We start from the raw sequence: 25518 nt of genomic DNA on the forward strand, positions 1-25518 counted from the left end.
ACTCAATTTTTCTCTCGACATCTATATGATCGTGTTCTGATAAGGTTACTGGGGCTCATCTTGTCACTGCAGGCTTTTTTTCTCCCTGCTCATAAGTTCTGTCTGTATCAGTCTTCATCACTGAAGGCATTGAATACTTGTCAGAAATAATGTCAGTAGTATTTTTAGATCCTGCTAATTAGAACAGTATGGTAAATTGGATGTCATAGGCATTGTTAAAGGTGATATTAATGCAGAGGGCAACTCATACCTGAAGAACTTATCAAATATGGCAAAGACCCAGAACAGGTATTTAGTGTTATTCATTCTGAAGCCAAACATGCACCAAGAACAGAAATGTGACAATCAAACGGATATGAAATTTTAAAAAAAGCTTAGTGTTCAGAAGGTCACATTGTGCTCCACTAATTCAGTGTCAGCGCTTTTAAGAGAATAGTAGATAATTGCATCTAAGGAACATTTCTGAGTCTTGAATTGTTGGACGATGTTGTCTGTGGAAATATTTAGTCAACCTTTTTCCCTGCCCTTAAAATGAAACAGTTTTAAATTCCTGATAAGAATACCTGTATCTCTTCGACTATGATCTTATCTCCCACCTCTTCTTCTTCAAGATGGAACAGAGTATCAGCATATCAAAGACATTTGATGTTGGCTGTGACATTTTGCTGCTGTGTTTATAGTTTATTTGAACAAACCCAAACCGGCTTACATAGGTGTTTTGGTGTTTGTGGTCACTAAACAGCGCACAGACTGTTTCGTACTTTGTCAGTGAATGTAGACTGATTGGTGCAGAGGAACCATTTATCGCTCATTCTGCAGAACAGTGTCCATCCATCTGAAAGTGAATTAGTTATCACAGGCCTACAGGGAGCCATTATAGACTATTGTTTCAGAGAATGGCTTAACCCAAGCTGCTTTGTGTTTGCTAGATGAGAAACATCAGAAGCAGACAGAAGAGACAGTGTGAAGGCAGAGTGAGAATGAGCTGCAGTTGGCAGTTAAGGGTTTTCTCTATATGAGCTACATTTTATCAAAGCTCTTTTATTTTTTTAATGTTTGTTTATGTATCTAGCCTATGACGATACTTTTATACACACATAGGCAGATGATGAACGCCCTCCTCTCCCACACACACACACACACAGACACACACACACACACACAGACACACACACACACACACACACACACATACAAAAACTAAGTGATAAGATATGGGGAGTTTTTACAGAAAATTCTGAGCAACAGCAGGGCAACTATCCACATGCAGTACATGACTTGCAAATTTTAATTGAGAGCCATTTTTAATTGCTGCAAACTTTTAATTTATCCTGAGCCTGTAAACCATGAGCGCCCTCCTCTCTCACACACACACACACATACAGATTGTTTGCATTTCTTACCATGTGAGGACCCTTGTGTGACACAACATGTGAATGACTACATTTATTCAAACTCTTATATCAACCCTTTCCAAAAAAACTGTTCTTAACCCCGGAAGAAACCCTTATGACATCCCACATACAGTAGGTCTGATTGAGTGCCTAATGGAAAAAGTTGTCCTTGCCAAAATATAACAATGGTTCAAAGTCTCGTTGTTTTGTAAAAGTGTAGATGTAAGCAGTAAACTGTACTTAAACACACAAGTATTTTAAAGTCCATGTGGAACTATTAAAAACTATGTGATGTGTTGGTGTCTTAAAATACTGTTTGCACCAGAGTATTTTCGCCTGGTTGTGCACACACTTGGTCCCTTTTTTGAAATAGCAATGTGCCATGTTTAATATCATGTTAAATCATTATTATTCATTATTGTCATTGTTATCAGCCTGAATTATCAGCATTTGGAGTCTCCAGGGCGTGTATGGCTGTCAGACAAATGTATTGGAGTACAATAACAAAAAATACCAGTACATCTAAAAAGAAACAACAACTAACAAAAGTGGCTGTGTACTTCAGTAGAGCACTTGGATATTTTTTTTTAACTATTATTCTTTAATTTTGATTTGTTATAGTTGTTTGTTGTTGTCTGGATCAGGGGATAAAATCATGGATGTATTATAAGAAGGATGAAATAGATGAAGCAGGATGTCATACAAAATACCGCGCATGCGCAGTATGTGTATTTTTCCTAGCTTGTAAGCTACCAGCCAGCTAGACAGATGTAAGCTAGCCAGATATAAATTAGACAAAGAAACCTTGTGAAGAGACTGAGTGAAACAGAGTGTAAAGTAACGGAGGGTGAAAGGAGCGACTGTGACACAAAGCTATATGCGTTGTCCGATATATATGGAAGTATGAAATTGAAAGGTACGCCGCCACCATGTCTTTTTAAACTTTTGTGAGCAGTCAGTGCAGATATTAGCTTGGGCTAGCTGCTAACGTTGGTTAGCCGCTGTTGTTTTCCCACCAGCAGATTGTACCAAAACGTGAAGGTTTATGTTAGCTTCGTTAGTTAGCATCCTGTCATAGGGATCAGTGCAGGCCCTTTGTTTTACACCGGGTAATGCGGGGTCTAAACATCACATTACCAATTTAACTTTAGGTATCCTCAGCTAGTTTGTGTTGCAAAAATGAGTAACGTAGCTAACTAATGTAAGTTAGACTGGTAATACGTGAACAGATTTATTGTTAACACGTTTTGTGCTAAGATAGCTGATCAGTGTTAGCTGCATATGCGGTCTAACGTTAAGGCTAAAGTGAAGTTAACATTAATTTCGCTAGTGAGAACATTGTTAGCTAAATACGTATGGATATATCATCTACAGACTCGCGGAATCTATTTACTCTCCTTTTTAAATGATTATTCTAGGACACACTAGCTAAAATTGTAAAGGACCACAAGTCCGGTGAAGCGATATTGATGATGGTTTGGAGATTAGTGTTGACACTTCAGCTGATGTTACGCTAACGTTAATATTGCGCTGTTGCTTTCTAGTGATGCCGATGTGTTGTACTAAGTTGTCACAGCTCGAATAGCACATAAGCTAAAGTAAGCTGTTAAAGATATTATAGTTTAACCTACAACTTATGCGAGCCGGCTAGATGGCTCTTCGGATAGCATCGTTTCTGTTGTGTTAAAGGCGAGGTTTGTTTGAATTCAGCTAATGTGTTAGCCAAACAAAGTTGCAGGTGAATTTTGACTTAACGCTAGCTAATTCAACAAATTAGCTTACAGGCCGAGCAGTTGCATGCTAAGCTATATACATATAAAACAAACAAACACATTTAGTTAACAGCCTAAGGCCTACGTTACCAATGTTGGCTATCAATACACTATATAAACGTTAACTTTCTTTTTCATTTTAATGATCATGGCATTCTTAACAGGTTTGAACGCTCTAATTTTCTAGTAGTGTCACAAGTATTGTATTCATTTGTATCCCTACGTAGATTAGGTTTTTCTGGTTTGTTGTGAGAACTGTGGCTTTATTACCAGATGCTTCGGGGACGTTATCAACTAATTTTTTATCACTTTTAGATAGCTTTATCAGGTCCATTTTATATGCCTAATATGTTTTTTCCCCCCTTCCTAGAGTGGAACATGATAATGGGGCCATGAAGGATCCTGTGATAACTTAGAAAAGTTGCATCTTTGTACATTTCAACTATTCAAGAGGTGATGAGAATGTTTCATGTCCTTGTTAATGATTCATGATTCAGTTGCCATATTTACCATTATAGCTAAAGGTGGTTCAAGTGCTGCAGTGTGCTGCAATAGAAATTGTTACTCTTGTCATTGCAAGTACATATCTATACACATATCCTCTATTCCGTCAATGATACTTAATGTGAACTATGGGGAAGAGAGATAGTGTAACAGCCTGCTGTCTTCTCTGCCTTCATGTCCTCTTGCCATTGGGACACTTTTTTCTCAAGCCATGTGTCTAAAGTAAATATCAGAAGTAAAGATTGTCTTATATTTGTATATTTTTCTTACATCCTCATTTGCCAGTTTTTCAAAAAATGTTAATGTTAAAAAAAATTATACTTTTTTTATTTTTTTTAATAATTGAAAATACCTTACTCTGAGATGGCCTGATCAGAGAAATAGGGTTTAGAGGTTTGGATATGAACTTTTAACTTTGTGAGAAAGAGTAAATGATAAAAGGATTTGTCTCCTAAAAGACTTGCAAATACAATTCTGCTATAGCAAACATGTATGTGTGAACATACCAGTTTTTCAGCTTTGTTATTTGGCTGGCTTAACAATTGTGCTGCTTAAGTGAAATGAAATTGGCACATTTCCACATGAAAACTGGCTGTCATATGACTAAAACAACATGTTGCATTTGCTTTAATCACCAGTATCTGCACAGGCTTACCAGCCATAGCCTAGCAATTAACAGACTGCTCAGCCTGTACAGGCTACTGAACACCACTGCTGCTTAGATAGCAATCTATGAGTGACTTTATACACATTACACATTTTTACACATTAACAAAACGACTCGATTGGAGACTATATCCAAATTATAAGAAGATCTGTGCACATGATCACATGAGTGGAAACTAAAAAGTTTACCATGCGTCTCCTTGGGTGTCCTTGTTAACTTGTGATTAACAGGTTTCTCCATGTGGCACAATGCATAATTTGAAAGTCACACTTCAAGCTTATGTATACATGCATGTAGTGACACGACCGTAATCAACAGCAGTCCACATTTATGCCAAGTTGGTTTTCTGTTTAGTGTGCTACCATCACAGTGGTCCTTATTGTTTTTTGCCTATTTTTCAATGCTCATTAGGTATGCACTACTATGTACTAAATACATTATTACCATGCATGTGGAAATCACTACAGGACATGTAGCCTTCCAGTATACATTTATGTAAAGAAGAGTAGCTTATGTTGTACTATAAATTACATTGTTCTTGGATTTTTTTTTTCTTCTTCATGGAAGATAAGATTTTGAGCTTTACTAGCTGCGGGACCTAAGGATGGTCTGTTATTTCTTCTAGCTAGCTTTAGTTTGAAAAAGTGGTTCAGTCTCACTCTATTGTGAGTCATTTTTACGGCCATTCAAAAGTTTCAGATATAACAGAGTATCCAATTGATTTGCATGGTCTATCTTCAACTCCCTTAGTCTGAGGTATTTGGAAAGTTATTTAAAATTCAAGGATAGGTTCACCATTTTTCATGACTACATTGAAACAATATCTAATGAACATCCAAGCAGGTTTAACTTGCAATAATTATCCCTTTTGTCCCCTTTATACTGGCCATGAAGAAACCAGGTATGGTGGTCAAAATCCACAGACCCAGTTCTGTTTAGAAATATATTCTAATTTAGCTGAAGTTAATATGAGGAGCAGTCATAGATGGACAATTCAAGTGTTTAACTTCCAAAGTTGAAGTCTTCTTAAGCACAAAGTTCCCTGTTTTTATTACTATGCATCCACTGCAGCTCAAGTAGTGCAAAACAACTGACTGTGGATTGTGCCCCATCCCTTACACTGAAAGTGTGTTAGAAGGGGATCATCTAATGTTTTTATGGCCAGGAAAAATTGGAGGAATGAGTATACAGTGAAGGAAAAAAAGTTTTTGATCCCCTGCTGATTTTGTACATTTGCCCACTGACAAAGAAAGGATCACTCTATAATGTTAATGGTAGATTTATTTGAACAGTGAAAGACAGAATAACAACAAGAAAATCCAGAAAAACGCATGTCAAAAATGTTATAAATTAATTTGCATTTTAATGAGGGAAATATGTATTTGACCCCGTCTAAATCAGAAAGATTTCTGGCTCCCAGGTGTCAAACTAATATTAGGAGCACACTCTTAAAAGGAGTGCTCCTAATCTCAGTTCATTACCTGTGTAAAAGAAACCTGTCCACAGAAGCAAGCAATCAATCATATTCCAAAGTCTCCACCATGGCCAAGACCAAAGAGCTCTCCAAGGATGTCAGGGACAAGATTGTAGATCTACACAAGTCTGGAATGGGCTACAAGACCATTACCAAGCTGCTTGGTGAGAAGGTGACAACAGTGGGTGTGGTCATTCACAAATGGAAGAAACACAAAAGAACGGCCTGGGGCTCAATGCAAGATCTCACCTCGTAGAGTTGTAATGATCATATGAACAGTGAGGAATCAGCCCAGAACTACACAGGAGGACTTTGTCAATAATCTCAAGGCAGCTGGGACCATAGTCACCAAGAAAACAATTGGTAACGCACTACACCGTGAAGGACTGAAATCCTGTAGCGCCCGCAAGGTCCCCCTGCTCAAGGATATTCATGCCCGTCTGAAGTTTGCCAATGGACATCTGAATGATTCAGAGGACAACTGGGTGAAATTGTTGTGGTCAGATGAGACGAAAATGGAGCTCTTTGGCATCAGCTCAACTCGCCGTGTTTGGAGGAGGAGGAATGCTGCCTGTGACCCCAAGAACACTATTACCACTGTTAAACATGGAGGTGGAAATATTATGCTTTGGGGATGTTTTTCTGCTAAGGGGACAGGACAACTTCACCGCATCAAAGGGACGATGGACGGGGCCATGTACCATCAATTCTTGGGTGAGAACCTCCTTCCCTCAGCCAGGGCCTTGAAAATGGGTCATGGATGGGTATTCCAGCATGACACACGGCCAAGGCAACAAAGGAGTGGCTAAAGAAGAAGCACATTAAGGTCCTGGAGTGGCCTAGGCAGTCTCCAGACCTTAATCCGATAGAACATCTGTGGGGGGAGCTGAAGGTTTGAGTTGCCAAACATCAGCCTCAAATCCTTAAAGACTTGGAGACGATCTGCAAAGAGGAGTGGGACAAAATCCCTCCTGAGATGTGTGCAAACCTGGTGGCCAACTACAAGAAACGTCTGACCTCTGTGATTGCCAACAAGGGTTTTGCCACCAAGTAATAAGTCATGTCTTGCAGAGGGGTCAATTACATATTTCCCTCATTAAAATGCAAATCAATTTATAACATTTTTGACATGTTTTTCTGGATTTTTTTGTTATTCTGTCTCTCACTGTTCAAATAAATCTACTATTAAAATTATAGACCAATCATTTCTTTGTCAATGGGCAAATGTACAAAATAACCCGGGGATCAAATACTTTTCTTCCCTCACTGTAGCAAGCAAGACTTGTTTCAATGTTTAAATGAGCACCTGACCAATTTAAGACAGACCTATCTATTTAATACACCTTTTGAGGACATGAAAATTGGCGGCAGTTTCTTTTTGGCTCTTTCTTTTTTCAAATCCTGACTGCCCAAACACAGCCTTGTATGTAATATGGCATTTATATTTCCACAGTCATTTACAGTACATTTAAGTAGACACTGGTTTTTACATAATGACAGAACAAAAAATGTACTATGTAGCATGATTTGCAATACCAATTACTACACATACTAAAACCTGCACTAGAAAGAGTTAAAGTTGTTTTCTTCTATACCATAGTTTAAACAAATTTCCAAAATATGGTGTCGGGTGTCATTGAATTACAAGTCTTCAGGATACAGTGAGAATGCAGATTTAAATCACGTGAAGGATTTTACCGTCTTGATGAAACATTTTGTCAAGCTAATTCTGACCAGGAAATGAGGGATTTATTTCATATGTGTACATTATGTTTGAGCAAAATGAATCTTACTAATTATTATTATTATTTTTTTTATGATTAGTGCTTTCAGGACGAGAGTGAGTGGTAACCCGAAGCCAGTGATGTCACGGGTTCCCACCCCTCCTCCTCCTGGGGAGATGTCAAGTGGACCTGTGGCAGAGAGCTGGTGTTACACACAGGTATGGGCATAACTTAACTCGTTGAACCACATTCAATACACAAAGATGAGAGAATTGATCATTTTTTAGATGGCTTAATAGTTTTCTAATCCTATCAAGCTCCTGATATTTCATTCCCAGTTTTTATTTTCTACGTTGTTAATTTTAAAAGGTCTTTTTGCAGCAATTTGACTTGTCACAGTAGAAACGACACAGGTGTTCATCATAACATTAACAATGGCTCAGTTCCTTTCGTTTCCAGCATGCACAAAACCAGTGCCCTGAAACAAAAGCAGCTAATTGGAATTCAGCCATCATTAATTTTTATTATTTACACGTGTTATTTTCCTACTATGACAATGTCAAAACAGGGTTTCCACAGGGTCTCAAAGTCTAAAATTTAAAAATCTAAATTTTAGATCTAAAAGTTACAGTTTACACAAGTCTTAATTTATCTACGTCCATGTAATGCTACCTCTAATGCTTATTGGATGTTTGTTTTTTTACATAGTAGCTTCCTCTTCCATTGGTTCCTCTTGTGCTACCGCAGGACTTTAGAATGTTTAAAAAAAAAAAACATTTCTGTGGTTTTTGCAGTTCTTTTCTTTCTTTTCTTTCGCTATTCTAAATATAATTCCCTGTATTAGGACTACATATGAGACCGGCATGCAACCTAAATTGCTGCCCATTAGCTTTTGTGATATTGGTGCAAGTCTCTTTTGGGTTGTACAATAGACCTAAAACAGATTTTATTCTTCAGCTACGGGGATGTACAAGTTTAGCGAGACTTGGCTTGGAGAAAACTGAATTTAGGGTGTGGTAAAAGCAATTTGCTAACAACGTATATAAAGCCTACTGCTTCTTATAAAAGAAAGCAATTAAACTGGAAACTGGTGTACTGGTGCTGGAGTGTCATGCAAAAAGGCCACAACACTACCTCTACATTGCCTAGGCAAGACCCACACAGCAGCTCCACAACTCCTTTAAGCCATCTCCATGTCACTTTTGGATCAACGCCAACACTAAGAGCAGAGGTGCTCTGGGTCCTCCACACAAGGAAATCTGGGAATTTTTCCAGACAATGTTTCCTGAATCTCGATTTATTTTTTTATTTTTTGATGCTGTGATATAGTTCTTAAATTTCATTCAAAATTGTCTTAAAACTGTCTTTAAAAGTCTTTAATTGTACCTGCAGAAACCCTGCAAAACGTCTTCTGTATCTGTATAATTAAAATTACTGGGATCGAGGATGGACAGCACCCCCCCACCCCCCAAAGACCTAGTGGACTAGTATATGAACAGTCAGACGTTGTACTCTGAAACAATGTTTTGATTTGATGTGGTCAAATTGTCATGCCAAGCCGTAAAATTCCTCAATTCTCTTTTACTGTATTTCAAAAATTAAATTTTGGTCTGATGGTTTTGCATATTTCTTCTTCCAAGGTTAAAGTTGTGAAGTTTTCGTACATGTGGACCATAAACAACTTTAGTTTTTGCAGAGAAGAAATGGGGGAGGTGTTGAAGAGCTCAACTTTCTCCTCTGGCCCTAATGACAAGATGAAATGGTTAGTACTAAAGCTAAACCTCTCACTGCAATTCTCTTGTTTGCAGGGCTTTTGTAGGATGTGAAAATGGGATGTGAATGATTGTATGTCTTCAGAGTTTGGAAAATCGCATTCATGCTCTCAAACGTCATTAGCTTTTTGCATTATCTATCTGTCCAATTTAATCTCATCCAGTTCCATGTCCTTGTATTTCCTTCAGCACAAACATGAATGTCATTAAAAAGTCTGCATTTTGTTTTTTTACTGTGGAAACTCGGCACACAAGTGATTATTATAGTCTCTCAAATCAATAGATGATCACCTCTGAAGGCTCGTCATAGTCTTGTGTTCTCACAAAAGTGATAAAAGCCGTTAAGACGGACTTCGCTCTAGTTGCTGATGTGCAACGTTATCTGTTTTCTTTCCAGGTGTCTGCGAGTCAATCCAAAGGGACTAGATGATGAAAGCAAAGATTATCTGTCGTTGTATTTACTTCTTGTTAGTTGTCCAAAAAGTGAAGTTAGAGCAAAGTTCAAGTTTTCTTTGTTGAACGCTAAAAGAGAAGAGACAAAAGCGATGGGTAAGTACAAGCGATCTTAAAGTCACATCTAGTTATTATACTGTATATTTGGTGTTCCTTTTTATACCTTTTATTTTTAGTTAATTTCTCCAACCTGCAAACAAAATACAGGTGATATTAAGACTTGGCATTATTTTCTTCTTATTACAGAAAGCCAAAGAGCATATAGATTTGTCCAGGGCAAAGACTGGGGCTTCAAAAAATTTATAAGGAGAGATTTTCTCCTTGATGAAGCCAATGGACTCTTACCTGATGACAAGCTCACACTGTTCTGTGAGGTAATTGTTACATTATTCCTTTTATCCTTCATATGAATAAGGGGTGCAGTCTATTTGTTTATGAATGCTATGATTTTGCCCAAATTGCAAATAATTACGTAGAGGCTCACTTCCCTCACTTGTACAGTTAATGAAGGAAGAATCCAACAATACCACCACCAACAACAACAAATGCGTTTTTGATGGATGAATGGGAGACTGGTTGATTGACTTGGTGACACATTTTGGAAGATTATTGATTTGGCTGACACACATTTCCTTTTTCGTCTATACTCCTCGTTTGTCCATAGAACACAGCAATCTCTGTTCTATAACAGTTTTTGGTTTTGAGTTTGGAGGTAAATTATTAGAAAACTAGCTGTAGTCTCAATGATATAGGTTTGCTACAGATTTATGATCGAAATCAGTGTGTGGTGGGGGTTCCATTGCAATTGGCCTATTTTGATGTTTTTATAATCTGTTAATTTTTTACTAAAATTTTTACAATTGCATCACTGTTAGATTGAAGTACCAAGTGAATCAAAGCTAGAGTCTCTGAATTCTTGTTATTAGTTTACACCTGAGTGCCATGTCACTACAAACGTGCTTTTGGCATTTGCTTCAAAAAACATTAAGCTCTTAGGAAGTGAAATGCTTCCTCCATCTTAAATCATTTACAATGATGCTTGTTTTCGAAATAATTGAATTTGGTGTGTCAAGAAGAATAAATATCTTTTAAAATGTTCTTTCAAGGGACAAGTTAAATGAAATGTCAGTAGATTGTGATGGAAATGCATTTGGCCACATACTGCCAGGACCAGACTGCGTGCCAGACGCCAGTTACAGAGATTTAACAATTTCAGGGAAATTGCCACTTTGATAAACAAATTGCATTCAAACTAAATACAAAATGCTTTCCCTCATCAATTAGGTGTTTCAGTAAAGTTTATTAATTTTGGTTTCAAGTGGTGTTTTTGCAAGCAAAAGAACTGTAGGTTCCTCAGTCTTGAAAATATGCTTTAAAAAGAGCAAATTAAAAACAAATTAGACTGCAATTCAGGCAAACACATTTGCTGCTGAATTTGTTGAGATGTTAAGCCTTGATGAAACTGCTTTCGTCTCTCTGTGATGTTTCTCATGTACAGGTAAGCGTGGTCCAGGACTCGGTTAACATTTCGGGCCAGTCCAACATGAACATGCTGAAGGTACCAGAGTGTCAGCTGTCTGATGACCTGGGGAACCTGTGGGAGTGTTCACGCTTCACAGACTGCAGCCTCTATGTGGGAGGGCAGGAGTTCAAAGCCCACAAATCCATTCTTGCAGGTAAGACCGTGCCCAGCTTCAGCACTTTAGCAAGCAGCAACCAGGAGAGAAGCCCTAGCAAGACCTGTCTGCCTCCTCTTAATGGCCTCTTGTGGAGAGCTATAAGCACCTCAAAAGGCTACGGAGGGTCTGTATTCCTGGCTTGATTTGTTGTGGCCTAGTTCTGCAATGGGCGCTAATCCCCACTACCCCTGCTTGGCCCTGACGACTAGGATCCAGGAGATTGAGAGGCTGGCTCTCCTCTCCAACGTGTCTCCATTAGACATGGTGGCAGCTGCCGTGGTCAGGGGAAAATGCTGACAAAGTGGCAGTTATACGGATTAAGCTAGATTTTAAGGCTGCCATAGTTCAGAATACTGATGTTTTAAGCTTAATCCATTATTTTTGTTTTTTTATATAAGACAACTGCCCCCCATGCTATTTAAGTAAAGCTCATTTGATGACTATTAACTATTGATTTGGTGTACTAACATGTTTTTATAAGATGTTGACTTGTCATATTTTAAGTGTTCAATTTGTTTCTTCAACAGCAAGGTCACCAGTCTTTAATGCTATGTTTGAACATGAAATGGAGGAGAGTAAAAAGGTAAGAATAACTAGTTACAGCTGCTTCTTGTCATGTTACCCTTTCCTCAATTTAGTACCACTATTGCAGAATCCTGCACTTCTAATACATGCTAAAAATATTGCTCAAAATGCTTTATGTTTAAAATGAACACTCGTAACTCTGTGATAATGAGTCGAACACTAGCCTCTTGTCTTCCCTCACAGAACCGCGTTGACATTAGTGACGTAGATCCAGATGTCTTTAAGGAAATGATGGGCTTCATCTACACAGGAAAAGCCCCAAACCTGGAGAAGATGGCAGACAATTTGCTGGCAGCTGCAGATAAAGTAAGTGCCCAAGTAGTTGAAACTTTTGCTAATATTTTTGCAAACATCTAGCTTCTGCTTCTTTTTGATGGCAAAATAAAAGGTTCTTTTATTTATCCTTTGTTAGGCAATCATTTTTATTCAGTTTTTCACATTGCTTCCGTTTGTAAGTCAAATACCATGCAAAAATGTTACCCTCATAAATGTGTAGTTAAGCTCTAGTCAACCACCCCCACCTGAAATTATCTTGGGATACATCCACGGTTGGGTACCTTTTGCATCTGAACTAATACTATTCCCGATATCGGTACCTGAAATTCGGTTCCCTGTACCCAACGATACTTTTTCTTTTTCTGTGCTTTCCCTCTGTAATCACAAACAAAATATTTCAGTTGTAAAAATAATTCCAAACCTATTTACTTAGAAATGATGTAACTTATTTAGAATATTATACCCTGACAGAAATTGAACAAAAATAAAACACCTCCCACTGTCCTCCCAAACCCGCCCCTACAACTTATTAAAGTGAATAATTATTAATTTCTTACTCACTGTAACTATTATTCTTGTATTTGTATATTGTACTTTAACCTGTTTTCATCATGACTGTTTAATTGCTCTTTAATGTTTCATTTAAGTCACTTTGAATTACCTTGTTGATGAAAGGTGCTATAGAAATATAGTTACCTTGCCTTATAACCTCATCCTGTCAGTCAGTCTCCAGGGCATAGAAACCACCTTCGTGCCTGCTTGTCTCAGAGTAGATATCTATGGTCTCAGAGGAAGTGTAATGTCAACAGCACCGCAACTGCTTTCACCGTATCACAGTGAATGCTGTCTGCGTGAAATTTTGAAAAACTGTAACCACATTTGAAACCACTTCATCAGCATCGCCGTGAGTCACTGGGACTTCAACAAAACATAGCCGACGTAGATTGTTCCGTCCACACCTTTGCCTGACTGTGTGTGCATGCGTGTGTGTCGGACCTCCATTCTGTCAATATTCAGAGAGGACAGATAAGCTTGCGTTTACTCTCCGGTACAGAAATTTGGCACTGTTGGATTTACATTTGACATACGTGAATCAATACTCGGTAGTACCGACATGATTCGGTCAGTACCGGTAAAGGTACCGGGTTTGGTACCCAACCCTAGATACAAATAAACACAAATAAAAATAAACAAATAAACAGCTATCTCTCTCAACCACTATGCTGAACACTTGGTCCTATCAACTCTACCAGAATAATTGCGATGAGAATGAGTATTTATTCAAAAATTGCAATTTGATTTTACATTTTATTTTTTAGAAGTTTTAGACTTGTGTTAACTAAGGGTGTTGAAATAAATCATTGCATTGATTCATTGCGATGCGGACTTAAATGATTCTGCAGTGACAGACCATAATCGATTATTGCCTACTGATGTAACTGCTGCTTTTTTTGTTTGTACCTTTTGTCTGTTGTGTTCAGACTCCACTACATTCAGAAAAGGTCTTCTTTCTTTTTTTTCTTTTTTTTTTTTTAAATTAGATACAACACAAAGGGGTGTTCATACATATCTGACTGCTTGAATTTTTTGATAACCATGTTTAGGGATATATCATATTGAGTAGGTGACGCATTGTGACACATTGGGAAATTGATTTGAATCGTTGACAGGATAATTGTAATGGAATCTTGATACCAGTGAAGATTCTCACCTCTAGTGTCTACCTAGTAATAACATCTAGTCAGTTAAACACTGAACGGTAATTAGATAGATATGGTCATGGACAGTTGGTCTATCCAATGGTCTGCTTAGGTTGAGTGCTTGGATCTTCCAATGAGAGAGATGTAAGTCAATGAGGCTAAAAGGCTAATATGGTCTAATATCTGCATCTTATGTGACATCATTTTAGAATTGATAAAAACTCTAGTTTGATTAAGCCCCCATCCTTGCCCACCATTAGAACATGCTTGTTAAGGGTGTGAAACGTGTAGAATTCAGTACAGCACAGTCCTTCTTCAACTTATCAACTATATGCTTGTGAAGTTTGTATTTCAGCTTCTGTGGAGACTGTCAGATAAGTGCTGACTTAGGTTAACAGAAATGATAAAGGAAAATATTAGCGATGTGGTTTCTTTTCAATGGAGGCTTGCATTAAGGATGTAACAATAAACCACAGTAGAAATGTTGATGTAACAATGTCCCTTTTCATTTAAAATATTATCGCGGTGGATTACCACAGTGTGGAAACCCTGTGTTTAATCCTTCCCAGCTTCATCTGAGGCTCCTGAAGTTGTGCTCGGACAGGAGAAGGGGACAGAATGTAGCAGCGGACCTTTGTCTTTTTTTTGTGTGCAATTTCTTTTCTTTTTTTTGTGTGATGTGCCCAGAACGTAAGGTAAAACCATTCTATAGCTTGCTAAACTGTCATGGGTTTTACTGCCTGGTTATCTTCAATAAGTCTCCTGCTACGATGTGGAAGTTTAGTCGTGACAATTAATTGGAAAAATGGAGAGCTCTATATATAATTGCCTTGATAATATTGCTTTTTCTGTTTCTTATAGCATAGCTGATAGGTTGCAGTGCAGATTGTTTATTACTTGCCATGACTTGATACTTAGGTTGTGTTTTCTAGCAAGGTGCAATCACCAGTAAACGGACTAGTCTGTGGAGCCACGTGCTTAGCTACTAAAGGTGTATTACACTGTTTGCTCCTCCATTATGGACATGTGTGCTGTAATAGATTTGGTTTATTCTCTGTTACTGAGCAATATATTACATTAATGTTTATATTACAGAGAAATTAATGTCATTCTTAATGCTGTTTCTTGTTATATGCTGGTGGCTAAAACATTTAGTTTCGGTAAATAATGTTTACGGCAGCACGGTGGCCCAATGACTAGCACTGTGACTTCACAGCAAGAAGGTACCGGGTTTGAACCCTGGTTGTCCCGGGCCTTTCTGTGTGGAGTTTGCATGTTCTCCCTGTGTGTGCATGGGTTTTTTTCTGGGTACTCCGGTTTTCCCCACCACTAAAAAAAATCTCCAAGCTGATTGTGTGGTGAGCATCTGGCATCGTAAGGCTGCTGTGCTTTACCCAAGTGAAGGCTACAACATTGGTAGTGATTATCTCCCCCCCTCCGTTATACCATAATACCAAAAACCATGATAATTTTGGTTACTATAACCGTGAGGTTAAATTTTCATACCTCTACATCCCTCGTGTGCATCAATAACATTTTTTGTCCATTATCCTTTTGTTTTTTTAAAACTTTATGACATAAGAGATTACAGTACAACACCATCAAATAGCATGGGCACGATTGAGAATTTAAAGGGAGATCTGATTTGTTGTTCAGTCCCTATTTTAGATTGTCTTCCCTTTGTTATTAGATTGCCAGTGGATGTGCACATTATGTAGTCCCATTTTGCAGCTCATGTAAGGTTGCACTTCTATTTGATGCTGCTTTATATGTGTTAAGAAATACTTCTTGGGGGAAGGTGATATGAAGCATCCTATGATCTCCCAAATCCTTTCAAGAAATGACCATTTTATTTCATAGGTTGACAGATGAGATCCCCTCTTTAAGGGTAAGATTCCTCTGTTATGAATAAAGTACTGATCAAGAATTTGATGGATGAGTTTTTACTGAATAGTGAACCAGAATATTGAGCAACAACCTTACTTCCCCCTCAAATCATCCCAATTATTGCATACAATACTCATGTGGTGGAATTGGGTAATTCTTGTTTTTTAACAATGCAATACATATTGAAGAAGCCTACTGGTTTGACATTTGGGGTCCTGGGGTCATTGTTTCTCCGTTCCAAGTAGAGTTTTAATCATTAATGATGTTAGTAACCAATTGCAGTCGTTTTTATTTGTATTTAGAGTAGTTGAGCCTCAAACCATGGGGATCCACTTTGCACCCAGGGTGTAACCACTGCTTTTTGTGTGTGTCCTCCCCCTCTTCCCCAGTACGCTCTGGAGCGTTTAAAGGTCATGTGTGAAGAGGCCTTGTGCAACAGCCTTTCAGTGGAGAATGTGGCCGACACCCTCATCCTAGCAGACTTGCACAGTGCCGAGCAGCTCAAAGCACAAGCCATAGATTTTATCAACAGGCAAGTTATCGCAAAAGAAGAAAAAAAACTCCAGTGATAAATTCCTGCTGCCATTTCTGTTTACCAGCCCTGAATGCTTACCTTTTTATCTCCTTGCCATAGGTGCAGTGTCCTGAGACAGCTGGGCTGTAAAGATGGAAAGAACTGGAATAGCAAGTATGTAATTAGCTGATGTATGTGACACAAGATTAATAACACGCTCTTATCTCTTCCCCCAACCAGATGCATTAGAATTCATTGTTTAAGCCCAGGCAGACAGAGTGCTATTTGCCTTTTCAGTTTGAAGCTCCATATCTTTGAATCCAAGTTATTAATAGACTCTTACCTGGATAAAACCTAGAAATGGAATATTTGTAAAATTTTAAAAAGAAATGAGGTGGTCGCTATGGGTAGTATTTCTTTCAGATGATGGAGTGTGTTGTCATGGACACCTTGGAATGTTAAACCTATTTTCTCTCTTTGTTGTATTCAACACGTGAAGACGTAATCCTACATTAATTTCTGCACAAGTACAGAAAGCAATAATGGCCCTTTTCAAGTTTACAGTGGAGCTCACAAATCAAGTGCCCCTTATTTGCTTCGTCATTACAATCTCATTTATGTTTATTGATTTTTAATGTGCACATTCTCATGTCTGAGTGTTAACTTCATTTTGCCTGTGCTTACAGTCATGCTACAGACATAATGGAGACTGCAGGCTGGAAGTCAATGATCCAATCCCATCCTCACTTGGTAGCCGAGGCCTTTCGTGCCCTGGCTTCAGCACAGTGCCCACCCTTTGGTCTTCCCAGGAAGCGTCTAAAACAGTCCTGACTGCCTGACTGTGCCCCAGGACTTTACTGGAGGTGTGAAGCATGGGTTTACAAAGAAAGGACTAGTGAGGGTACCACTCTTTATTCCACCAAAACTGAACACACTTGAATAAAGAAGAGTGGAGCTTTCTGGCCAAGGATTTGGGAAGGCTGGCACGTGGACGACTGACATCAACGGATTGGGGAAAAAATTGGTAAAATTGGTGTTGCTTGCTTGCTTTGCTGCCCCAACTGAATTCTGTTCAGCCCGGGTAGCAAGTCAAGCTTTCTGCTACTTTTATTCCCCCTGTAATTTAAAAAATGGCCTTAATATATCTGCCATTGCTCTGGAGCTGCTCCAGAGTACTTTGTCTATTTTACTCTGTGCCTGCCTTGTCACAAAGACCAGGCCTCCTCCAGGTTGCACTAGTTCCCATGAATAGTCATTTTGATATGGAGTTCTATAGGAACGTAACAAAGGTTTAACTAAATGGGAAATATTATATATTTGTAATGTTTAGCCCGTTTTGTGACTAGACATTAAAAAGCATGAACACTTTCAGTGCAAGGTCAGTCCTTTCCACTTTTTAAAAGATGTGTATGCCCCATATTGATGGCACCATTTCTATGTAAATGACAGTTGCACCATCTTCAGAAGACCAGTGTACAAGAAAGTCTGTTCTAGTGCGTATTTGTGGGAAAAATTGTGATCTGCCATTATGAAGACCCAGTGTCAATCCTAATACACGTAAGACGGAAAAGTGTCTATTCTTTGGCCCTAATATATTAAAACATTGGAAGTATTTACTCAGTCTCCCATTTGAATGACATATTCCAGATCATGTCTGTGAACTGTTATAGATTCAATTTTGAGAATTTCTGTCCTCAGTATTGCCAACTTGCAAATATTATATATTCTCAATATATTGTGGAGAGACTAATGCATGGTCATGTTATTGTCAAAAAAGTGTCCAAGTATCAATTTTGTTTTAAACAATTTATTTTCTGCAATTATCTGAAAATATTTGTGGAGAATTAAATGAATTGAGTATGTGCAAAAAGTTCCTCTAACATGCTTGGATATTTGTAGGATGCTGAGCATCACTTCTACTGGCAATGTTATTCTGTGTTGATGGGGAGGGGGGGCGGGGTGTTGTCATGTTTATTCAGTCCGTCTTGTATGTAGTGGGGTGTGACCGACACTTCAGAGGATTTTGTAAATTAAAAGAGTAGCATCGTTTTTACATGATATTACTCCTCATTCAGAGTCATGTTGAGATGTTGAAACTTCTTTTGTTTGGAAGCAAAAAAGATGAAGTTGTTGTCTGCAAGAATGCCCGCATTAACCCATTAAACCATTTTCCAGCAGTCTGAAGAAGACCAGGGTTTTTTGTTTTTTAAGTCAAAGCAATTTCAGTTTAAGAAAAGGGGGATTGTTACAATACTGGTTCTTTTTAATAGTCATGTTAATGGATGTGTGTCAGGCTGTTCTTTTTTTTTTTCTCTTCTCCACTGGTTTTCTTTCAAATATAAGATTAGAAAACAACACTGTGATAATCAAAAGAAAATGTGCTTAAACAGGATTAGCATAGTAACATGTTTAATGTTGAACCTTTTACAGCACATGAAAGTATTTTTTTTTTTTTCCCTCTTGTTTTATGTGTGAATGCTTGGCCCAGGCTCTAATTAAAGTGAACACGAGGCAGTTCTTTCCTGCTGGAACAGAGATGTCTTTTTCAGCAGCTTGCTGATCCTCGTCCGCCCCTCTCCGCACAGATGCTAGGAAAAGACCTGATACCATCGGTGCTTTAGGACTCCTCTCCAACATTTTTTATCTTCTTTTGCTTTCCTCCACTAACTGTTATGCTTGAAAGAGAAGACGCCTGCAGTGGCATCATTACAATTGAAAATGTGTTCTGTCATTTAGATTGTAGGAAATTAGATTGTTAAGAAGGGAGTGGACAATGACACTGGGCCAGAACTACTTTAAAATTCTTTGATATAAAGATGGACAACTTTTATCAGTCATGAGTCCAAATGCAGTGAGGCTGCAATAGTGTACTGACACCACCATTTCCATCACAAAGAAGTGACAGATTGAGACAAAATAAACATTTTCTTAATCTATGGTGCTATTTTGTGATAAAACTCTAAGATGCTTTTAATTACTATGCTTTCCTCAGACGGATCTGCCTAAGTATGTAGTTTCCAGTTTCTTAGAACGGATTTCGACAAGCCCATTGAAGGGTCAGGAACTTGCCATATCAAGCTGTGAAGTGCGTGTGATCTGTAGCTGGAGAAATAATTTATAGAGTGTGAGCTTTCGCAGAATGAGTTTTTTAACATCTTCAAATGCAACATGTCTTGTTGCCGCAGACACTCTGAAGCTCTGAATATATTAAGCATTTTTCCTTTTATCATTTACTGCTGATGAAGTTTTTACCGTGCTCCACTGAAATAGCAATGTCACTCTACTTATGTTGTATGGGTTTGAACACCACTGATGCTTCTTAAAAAAAATTCATTTTCCTCAAGAAGTAAATGCAAATGTTCCTCTTAGTAAATCTTATATAAGAATACACATACGTTTGTTCATGATTGGTAATAATGTCATATAAGTGTATAACATGGACAGTTAGCAAACAAATTGAAAGTCATTGTGTAAATGCTAGTTCAGCAGTATGCTTGGATTCAACCTTTTTCTAATATTTAAACATTTTAAAATATATATTTTGTAATTTTCTTTTACGTTGAAAGTCAGTGGAGCAATCTTAAAATCCTCTTTAGGCTTCCTCCACTTCGAAATGCTACTCCTACTATAAATTTTCACCTACAGACGTCATTCATTTAAATTGTTGACAAAAACCTTCAGCTATTGAAGTATAGTTCAGCTTGTTAATATCCTTTAAAGTTTTTGTGTTCTCACTGTTTAGGTTCAGTGCGTCTTTCAGGCTTTTTCTGCATTTAGAATGTGTGTATTGTGTGACTTAGACTTTTCGTGGAGTTTGCATGTCCTTCAAGACTTTCTTTGACATAATATACTAGAACCTTTTTATGACTTTTCAATATACTTTACTATGACTTTTATATACATTTTTTCGACATCACTGACATAACTATGACACACTATGACTTGCTATGCATGCTATACTATGTCTTTTTTGACATACAATACTATGACTTTTTTTATCTCATTGTTCAACATACCATACTATGACTGTTTTTAACGTACATTATGTGGAAGCACGGTGGCTCGGGGGTTGTTTACTACTACAGCAAGTAGTTTCTGCAGACTGTGTAGCCCCAGTCCAGGCTGTGTAGAGTTTGCATGTCCTTTCAGACCCACTATGCTAGGACTTTTCTATCACTTTTTTTGACATACCGTACTATGGACTTTGTAAGTGTTTTTTTTAACATACTATCCTTTGACTGTTTTCAAAATACATCATTTGTAAGCATGGTGGCTCAGGGGTTTGCACTGCTCCAGCAAGGGGTTTCAGCAGTTCAATCCCCACTAGTTTATGTATAGAGTTGGCATGTTCTTCCAGACTTATTTTACATTTAATTTTTTTTACCATACTATACTGTGATGGTTTTTTATACATACTATACCATGACTTTTTATTAAATTGTTTCATTATACTGTCTTATCACTTTTTACAACAAACTATACTATGACTTTTTTAATCACTTTTTCCTACATACTATTCTATGACCGTTTTTGACTAACTTTACTAGGCCTTTTTGACATACTAACCTATGACTGTTTGCAATGCACACTATTTGGAAGCATGGTGGCTCAGGGTTTGTACTGCTCCGGCATGTAGTTTCTGCAGACTGTGACCCTTGGTTTGATCCCAAGTTGGGACTGTGTAGAGTTTACAGGATCTTCCAGTCTTTTTTCAACATGCTACACAATGATAATTTTTGACTTACAGTACTATGACTTTTTTTTAACTCTTTTTCCGACATACTATACCATGACTTTTTTTTTACCCTTTTTACTATAACATGTTTTACATGATTTACTATACTACAGCTTGTTTATTCCTTTTTTTGACATACTATACTATGACCTTTTTTGGTCATACTGTACTAGGTTTTTTTAATCATACTATGCTATGACTATTCTATAACTTTTTTGTCATACTATCTGTCAAGACTTTTTCTTAAATACTGTACTACAGCTCTTTTATCTCTTTTCTCGACATATTATACTAATAGTTTTTTTTTCGTCAAACTATACAACGGCTTTTTATCACTTTTTCCGTCATACTATGTCATGACTTTTGTATGACTTTTTCAACATACTATACCATGACTTTTTTTTTACCCCTTTTTACAACATACTATAACATGATTTTTTTTTAATCACTTTTTTCGACACACCATACTATGACTATGTTTGCGGTGTACATTTTGGAGGCATGGTCGCTCAGGTTTTTTTTTACTGTTCCAACAAATAGTTACTGCAGACTGACTCTTGGTTCAATCCTCAGTCTGGGCTGAGTTGAGTTTGCATGTTCTTCCAGATGTTTTTCGACACGCTATACTATGACTGTTTTTGAATTACTATTTTATGAATTTTGTAGCCCTTTTTCTGACATACTATGACTTTTTTAGACATACCATACTATGACCCTTTTATCACATTTTCCGACATAATATACTATGACTTTTTTCAACATGCTAGTATACTTTTTTATCACTTTTTGACAAACCATACTATAACTTTATAATGGCCTTTTGTGACATACTATCCTATGACTGTTTTCAATTTGCGTTATTTGTAAGGTTGGTGGCTCAGGGGTTTGCACTGCTTTAACAAGTAGCCTCTGCAGACTGTGAAGCTTGGTTTGATCCTTGGTCAGGGCTCTGTAGAGTTTGCATCTTATTCCAGACATACCATACTATGACTTTATTATGGCCTTTTGTGACATATTATCCTACTTACTTTTACTATGACTTTTTTCACCATACTATACTATGACTTTTTTGATATCCTATGCTACACTTTTTTTTATTATCCCCTTTTTCGACATACTATACTATGGCTTTTTATCACTTGTTTCGACATGGTATATTGTGACTTTTTCAACATAATATACTATGACGTTTTTTGACATCGTATACTACGCTTTTTCAACATGCTATACTATGACTTTTTTTATCACTTGATTTTGTTAGGAAGCATGGTAGATCAGGGGGTTATGCTGCTCTAGCAAATAACTACTGCAAACTGTGACGCTTGGTTCAATCCCTTGTTGGAGCTATGTAATTTTAATATTCTTCCAGGTGTTTTTCAAAACGCAACAAGTTTTTTATCCCTTACTTTTTACGACATACTATTCTATGACTGTTGGCAACATGCAATATTTGGAAGCATGGTGGCTGAGGGGTTTATAATGCTCTAGCAAATAATGACAGCAGGCTGTGGGACATGGTTTAATCCCCATTTGGGGCTATGAAGTGTTTAAATGGTCTTCCAGTTGTTTTTCGAAATGCTATACTATGAATTTTGCATCCCTTCTTCCAACATACCATACTATGACTTTTTTCAACAAATCAAACTATGACTTTATAATGGCTTTTCCTGACATACTATCCTATGACTTTTTACTAAGCAAGCAGTCTCTGCAGATTGTGATGCTTGGTTTGATCCTCAGACAGGGCTGTGAAGAGGTTGCATGTTATTCCAGACTTACTTTACTATGACTTTTTTCTACATACTATACTATGGCATTTTTGTCATACTATACCAAGATTCTTTTCATATACTATACTACAGCTTTTTTATCACTTTTTTTGACATACAATGCTATCACTTTTTTATCACTTTTTTTGACATACTATACTATGAATTTATATCACTTTTTTCAACATATTATACAATGCTTTTTTTCTTCATATTATACAATGATTTTTTATGCCTTTTTTTGGACATGCTATACTGAGACTTTTTAGTCACGTTTTTTTCGACATGGTGTACTGTGACTTTTTTGTCATACTATACTAAGAACTTATTTGATATACTTCACTACAGCTTTTTTTATTCCTTTTTTTGAGATACCATACTATGACTTTTTAATGGCCTTTTGTGACGTACTATCCTATGAATGTTTTCAGTGGCTCAGGGGTTTGCACTGCTCTAACACGCAGTCTCTACAGACTGTGATGCTTGGTTTGAGCCTAAGACGGGACTGTGAAGAGTTTGAATCTTGTTCCAGACTTACTTTTCTGTGACTTTTTTCACCATACTAAGACTTTTTTGATTTACTATACTACAGCTTGTTTATTCCTTTTTTGGTCATACTGTACTAGGTTTTTTTAATCACTTTTTTCATCATACTATGCCATGACTATTCTATAACTTTTTTGTCATACTATCTGTCAAGACTTTTTCTTAAATACTGTACTACAGCTCTTTTATCTCTTTTCTCGACATATACTAATATTTTTTTTTCGTCAAACTATACAACGGCTTTTTATCACTTTTTCCGTCATACTATGTCATGACTTTTGTATGACTTTTTCAACATACTAAACTATGACTTTTTTTAACAATACACTATGAGTTTTTATGACTATTTTTAGACATACCTTACTATGACTTTTTAGAGTTGTGTAGAGTTTGCATGTTATTCCAGACTTACTTTTTCATCCCTTTTTTGTCTGTCAAAAAAGGGATGAAAAAGTAAGTCTGGATGCCAAGACTTTTTTATCCTTTTTTTTGACATACTATGCTATTACGTTTTAATTCATACTATACTTTGACTTTTTGTCACTTGTTTTGACATGGTATACTGTGACTTTTTTTGACATATTAAAGTATGACTTTTTATCACTTATTTTACTTTTTCTGACATACTATACAATTAATGTTTTTATATACTATACTATGACTTTTTCTGACTTACTATACTGACTTTTTGATTACTTTATTCGGCGTACTATGACTTTTTTTTACATTCTTTCCTTTGACTCTTTTCAACTTACTATACAGACTACACTATGACTTTTTGATACACTACACAATTACATTTTTTCGACATACTGCACTGACTTATTAATTTTAGTTACTTTTTCATCACTTTTTCTACATGTCATACTATGAATTTTTTGACTTAATATACTATCACTTTTTATTACTTTTTTCCAACATACTATTCTATGACTGTCACTTTTTTGACATATCATTCTATGATTTTTTAATGGCCTTTTTTGACATACTATTCTGACTGTACATTACTATACATACATTATTTGGAAGCATGGTGGCTCAGGGTTTTGTACTCCTCCAGCAAATAATTACTGCAGGCTGTGACTCTTGGTTCAATCCCCTGTCGGTGCTATGTAGAGGTTGCATGTTATTCCAGACTTACTTTACTATGACTTTTAAAACCTTGACTCTTTTCAACATACTATTCAGACTAAACCCATCTATGACTTTTTTCAATATACTATACAATTACTTTTTTATTGCTTTTGAACATACTACACTGACTTATCACTTTTTTGACTTTCTATAGTATTACTTTTTCCTCACCATTTTCCACATGCTATACTTTTACTTTTTATTACTTTTTTTTCCCAGACTATGCTAAGACTGTTTTCAACATACTTTCTTGGTGGCATGGTGGCTCAGTGGTTAGCACTGCTCTGCCTAGCTTGGAAAAGCAGGCAGTGCAAACTCTGACCCTTGGTTTGATCCCCAGTCTGGACTGCATAGTCTTTCTCACAGCTCTCTCTTCTCTACTTTTTGGATTTTCAAAAAAATATTCCACATATTTTTTACATTTGTGGTGTTATTCAACCTTTCACACAAATTCATACTAATTAAAACCATTCCTGCTTTTTTAACTACACTCATTACTTCACCTTCTTATTACACATTTAAGCCACCAATCCATTTTAGATTTGGTAATTTAGCTTGTCAATATTTACACACATATTTTGCAGGAAATGCATTTCATAGTTTATTATTTGAGTGTCTAATAATATCACTACTGGAAAACATGAGAAGTGAAATGTATGTTAACATGAGTTAGTTTCCCAAGGATCTGGATGTATGCAGCGGGAAAGGCTGGTGCGACTTGATGGCTATAAAGAGTGGGTGCCTCACCCTGATCAGATAAGAGTAATGGAAGCGATGAAAAGACCCCTTTCCCTGATGGCCACAGCAAAATGGATGTGCTCCCTGAGGTGTACCTCTGGTATCATCCACGCCTGTGGACATAGATTTATTGCCCATTAAAAAGCTACACTGAAATGTTCCTCTTAAAATGCTGTGTTTATCCTGTTGAGAAGT

General features: G+C 37.1%; 1 protein-coding gene across 2 annotated transcripts; it reads left to right on the forward strand.

Annotated features, from left to right (window-relative positions):
• Nucleotides 1–2118: 2118 nt before the first annotated feature.
• On the forward strand, nucleotides 2119–18585 carry spopla (speckle type BTB/POZ protein like a). Of its 2 annotated transcripts, XM_032529805.1 has the most exons (12): nucleotides 2119–2310; nucleotides 3537–3619; nucleotides 7636–7753; nucleotides 9176–9297; nucleotides 9705–9856; nucleotides 10007–10134; nucleotides 11259–11436; nucleotides 11967–12022; nucleotides 12208–12330; nucleotides 16277–16419; nucleotides 16522–16575; nucleotides 17088–18585. In XM_032529805.1, exons 3-12 carry the CDS (start codon nucleotides 7676–7678, stop codon nucleotides 17230–17232), a joined length of 1179 nt encoding a protein of 392 aa, XP_032385696.1. In that variant the 5' UTR covers nucleotides 2119–2310; nucleotides 3537–3619; nucleotides 7636–7675; the 3' UTR covers nucleotides 17233–18585. The 2 variants fall into 2 exon arrangements, with proteins under 2 accessions (XP_032385696.1, XP_032385697.1); XM_032529806.1 differs by lacking the exon at nucleotides 3537–3619.
• Nucleotides 18586–25518: the final 6933 nt, after the last annotated feature.

This window comes from Etheostoma spectabile, chromosome 11, assembly GCF_008692095.1.
Source record: "Etheostoma spectabile isolate EspeVRDwgs_2016 chromosome 11, UIUC_Espe_1.0, whole genome shotgun sequence".
In the NCBI taxonomy this organism is placed as follows: domain Eukaryota; kingdom Metazoa; phylum Chordata; class Actinopteri; order Perciformes; family Percidae; genus Etheostoma; species Etheostoma spectabile.

Coding starts and splice junctions, on each gene's coding strand:
- spopla (XM_032529805.1), top strand. CDS start 7,676: ATGTCACGGGTTCCCACCCCTCCTCCTCCTGGGGAGATGTCAAGTGGA. Junction 7,754..9,175: donor AGAGCTGGTGTTACACACAG/GTATGGGCATAA, acceptor TCTTCTTCCAAG/GTTAAAGTTGTGAAGTTTTC. Junction 11,437..11,966: donor CCACAAATCCATTCTTGCAG/GTAAGACCGTGC, acceptor TTTCTTCAACAG/CAAGGTCACCAGTCTTTAAT.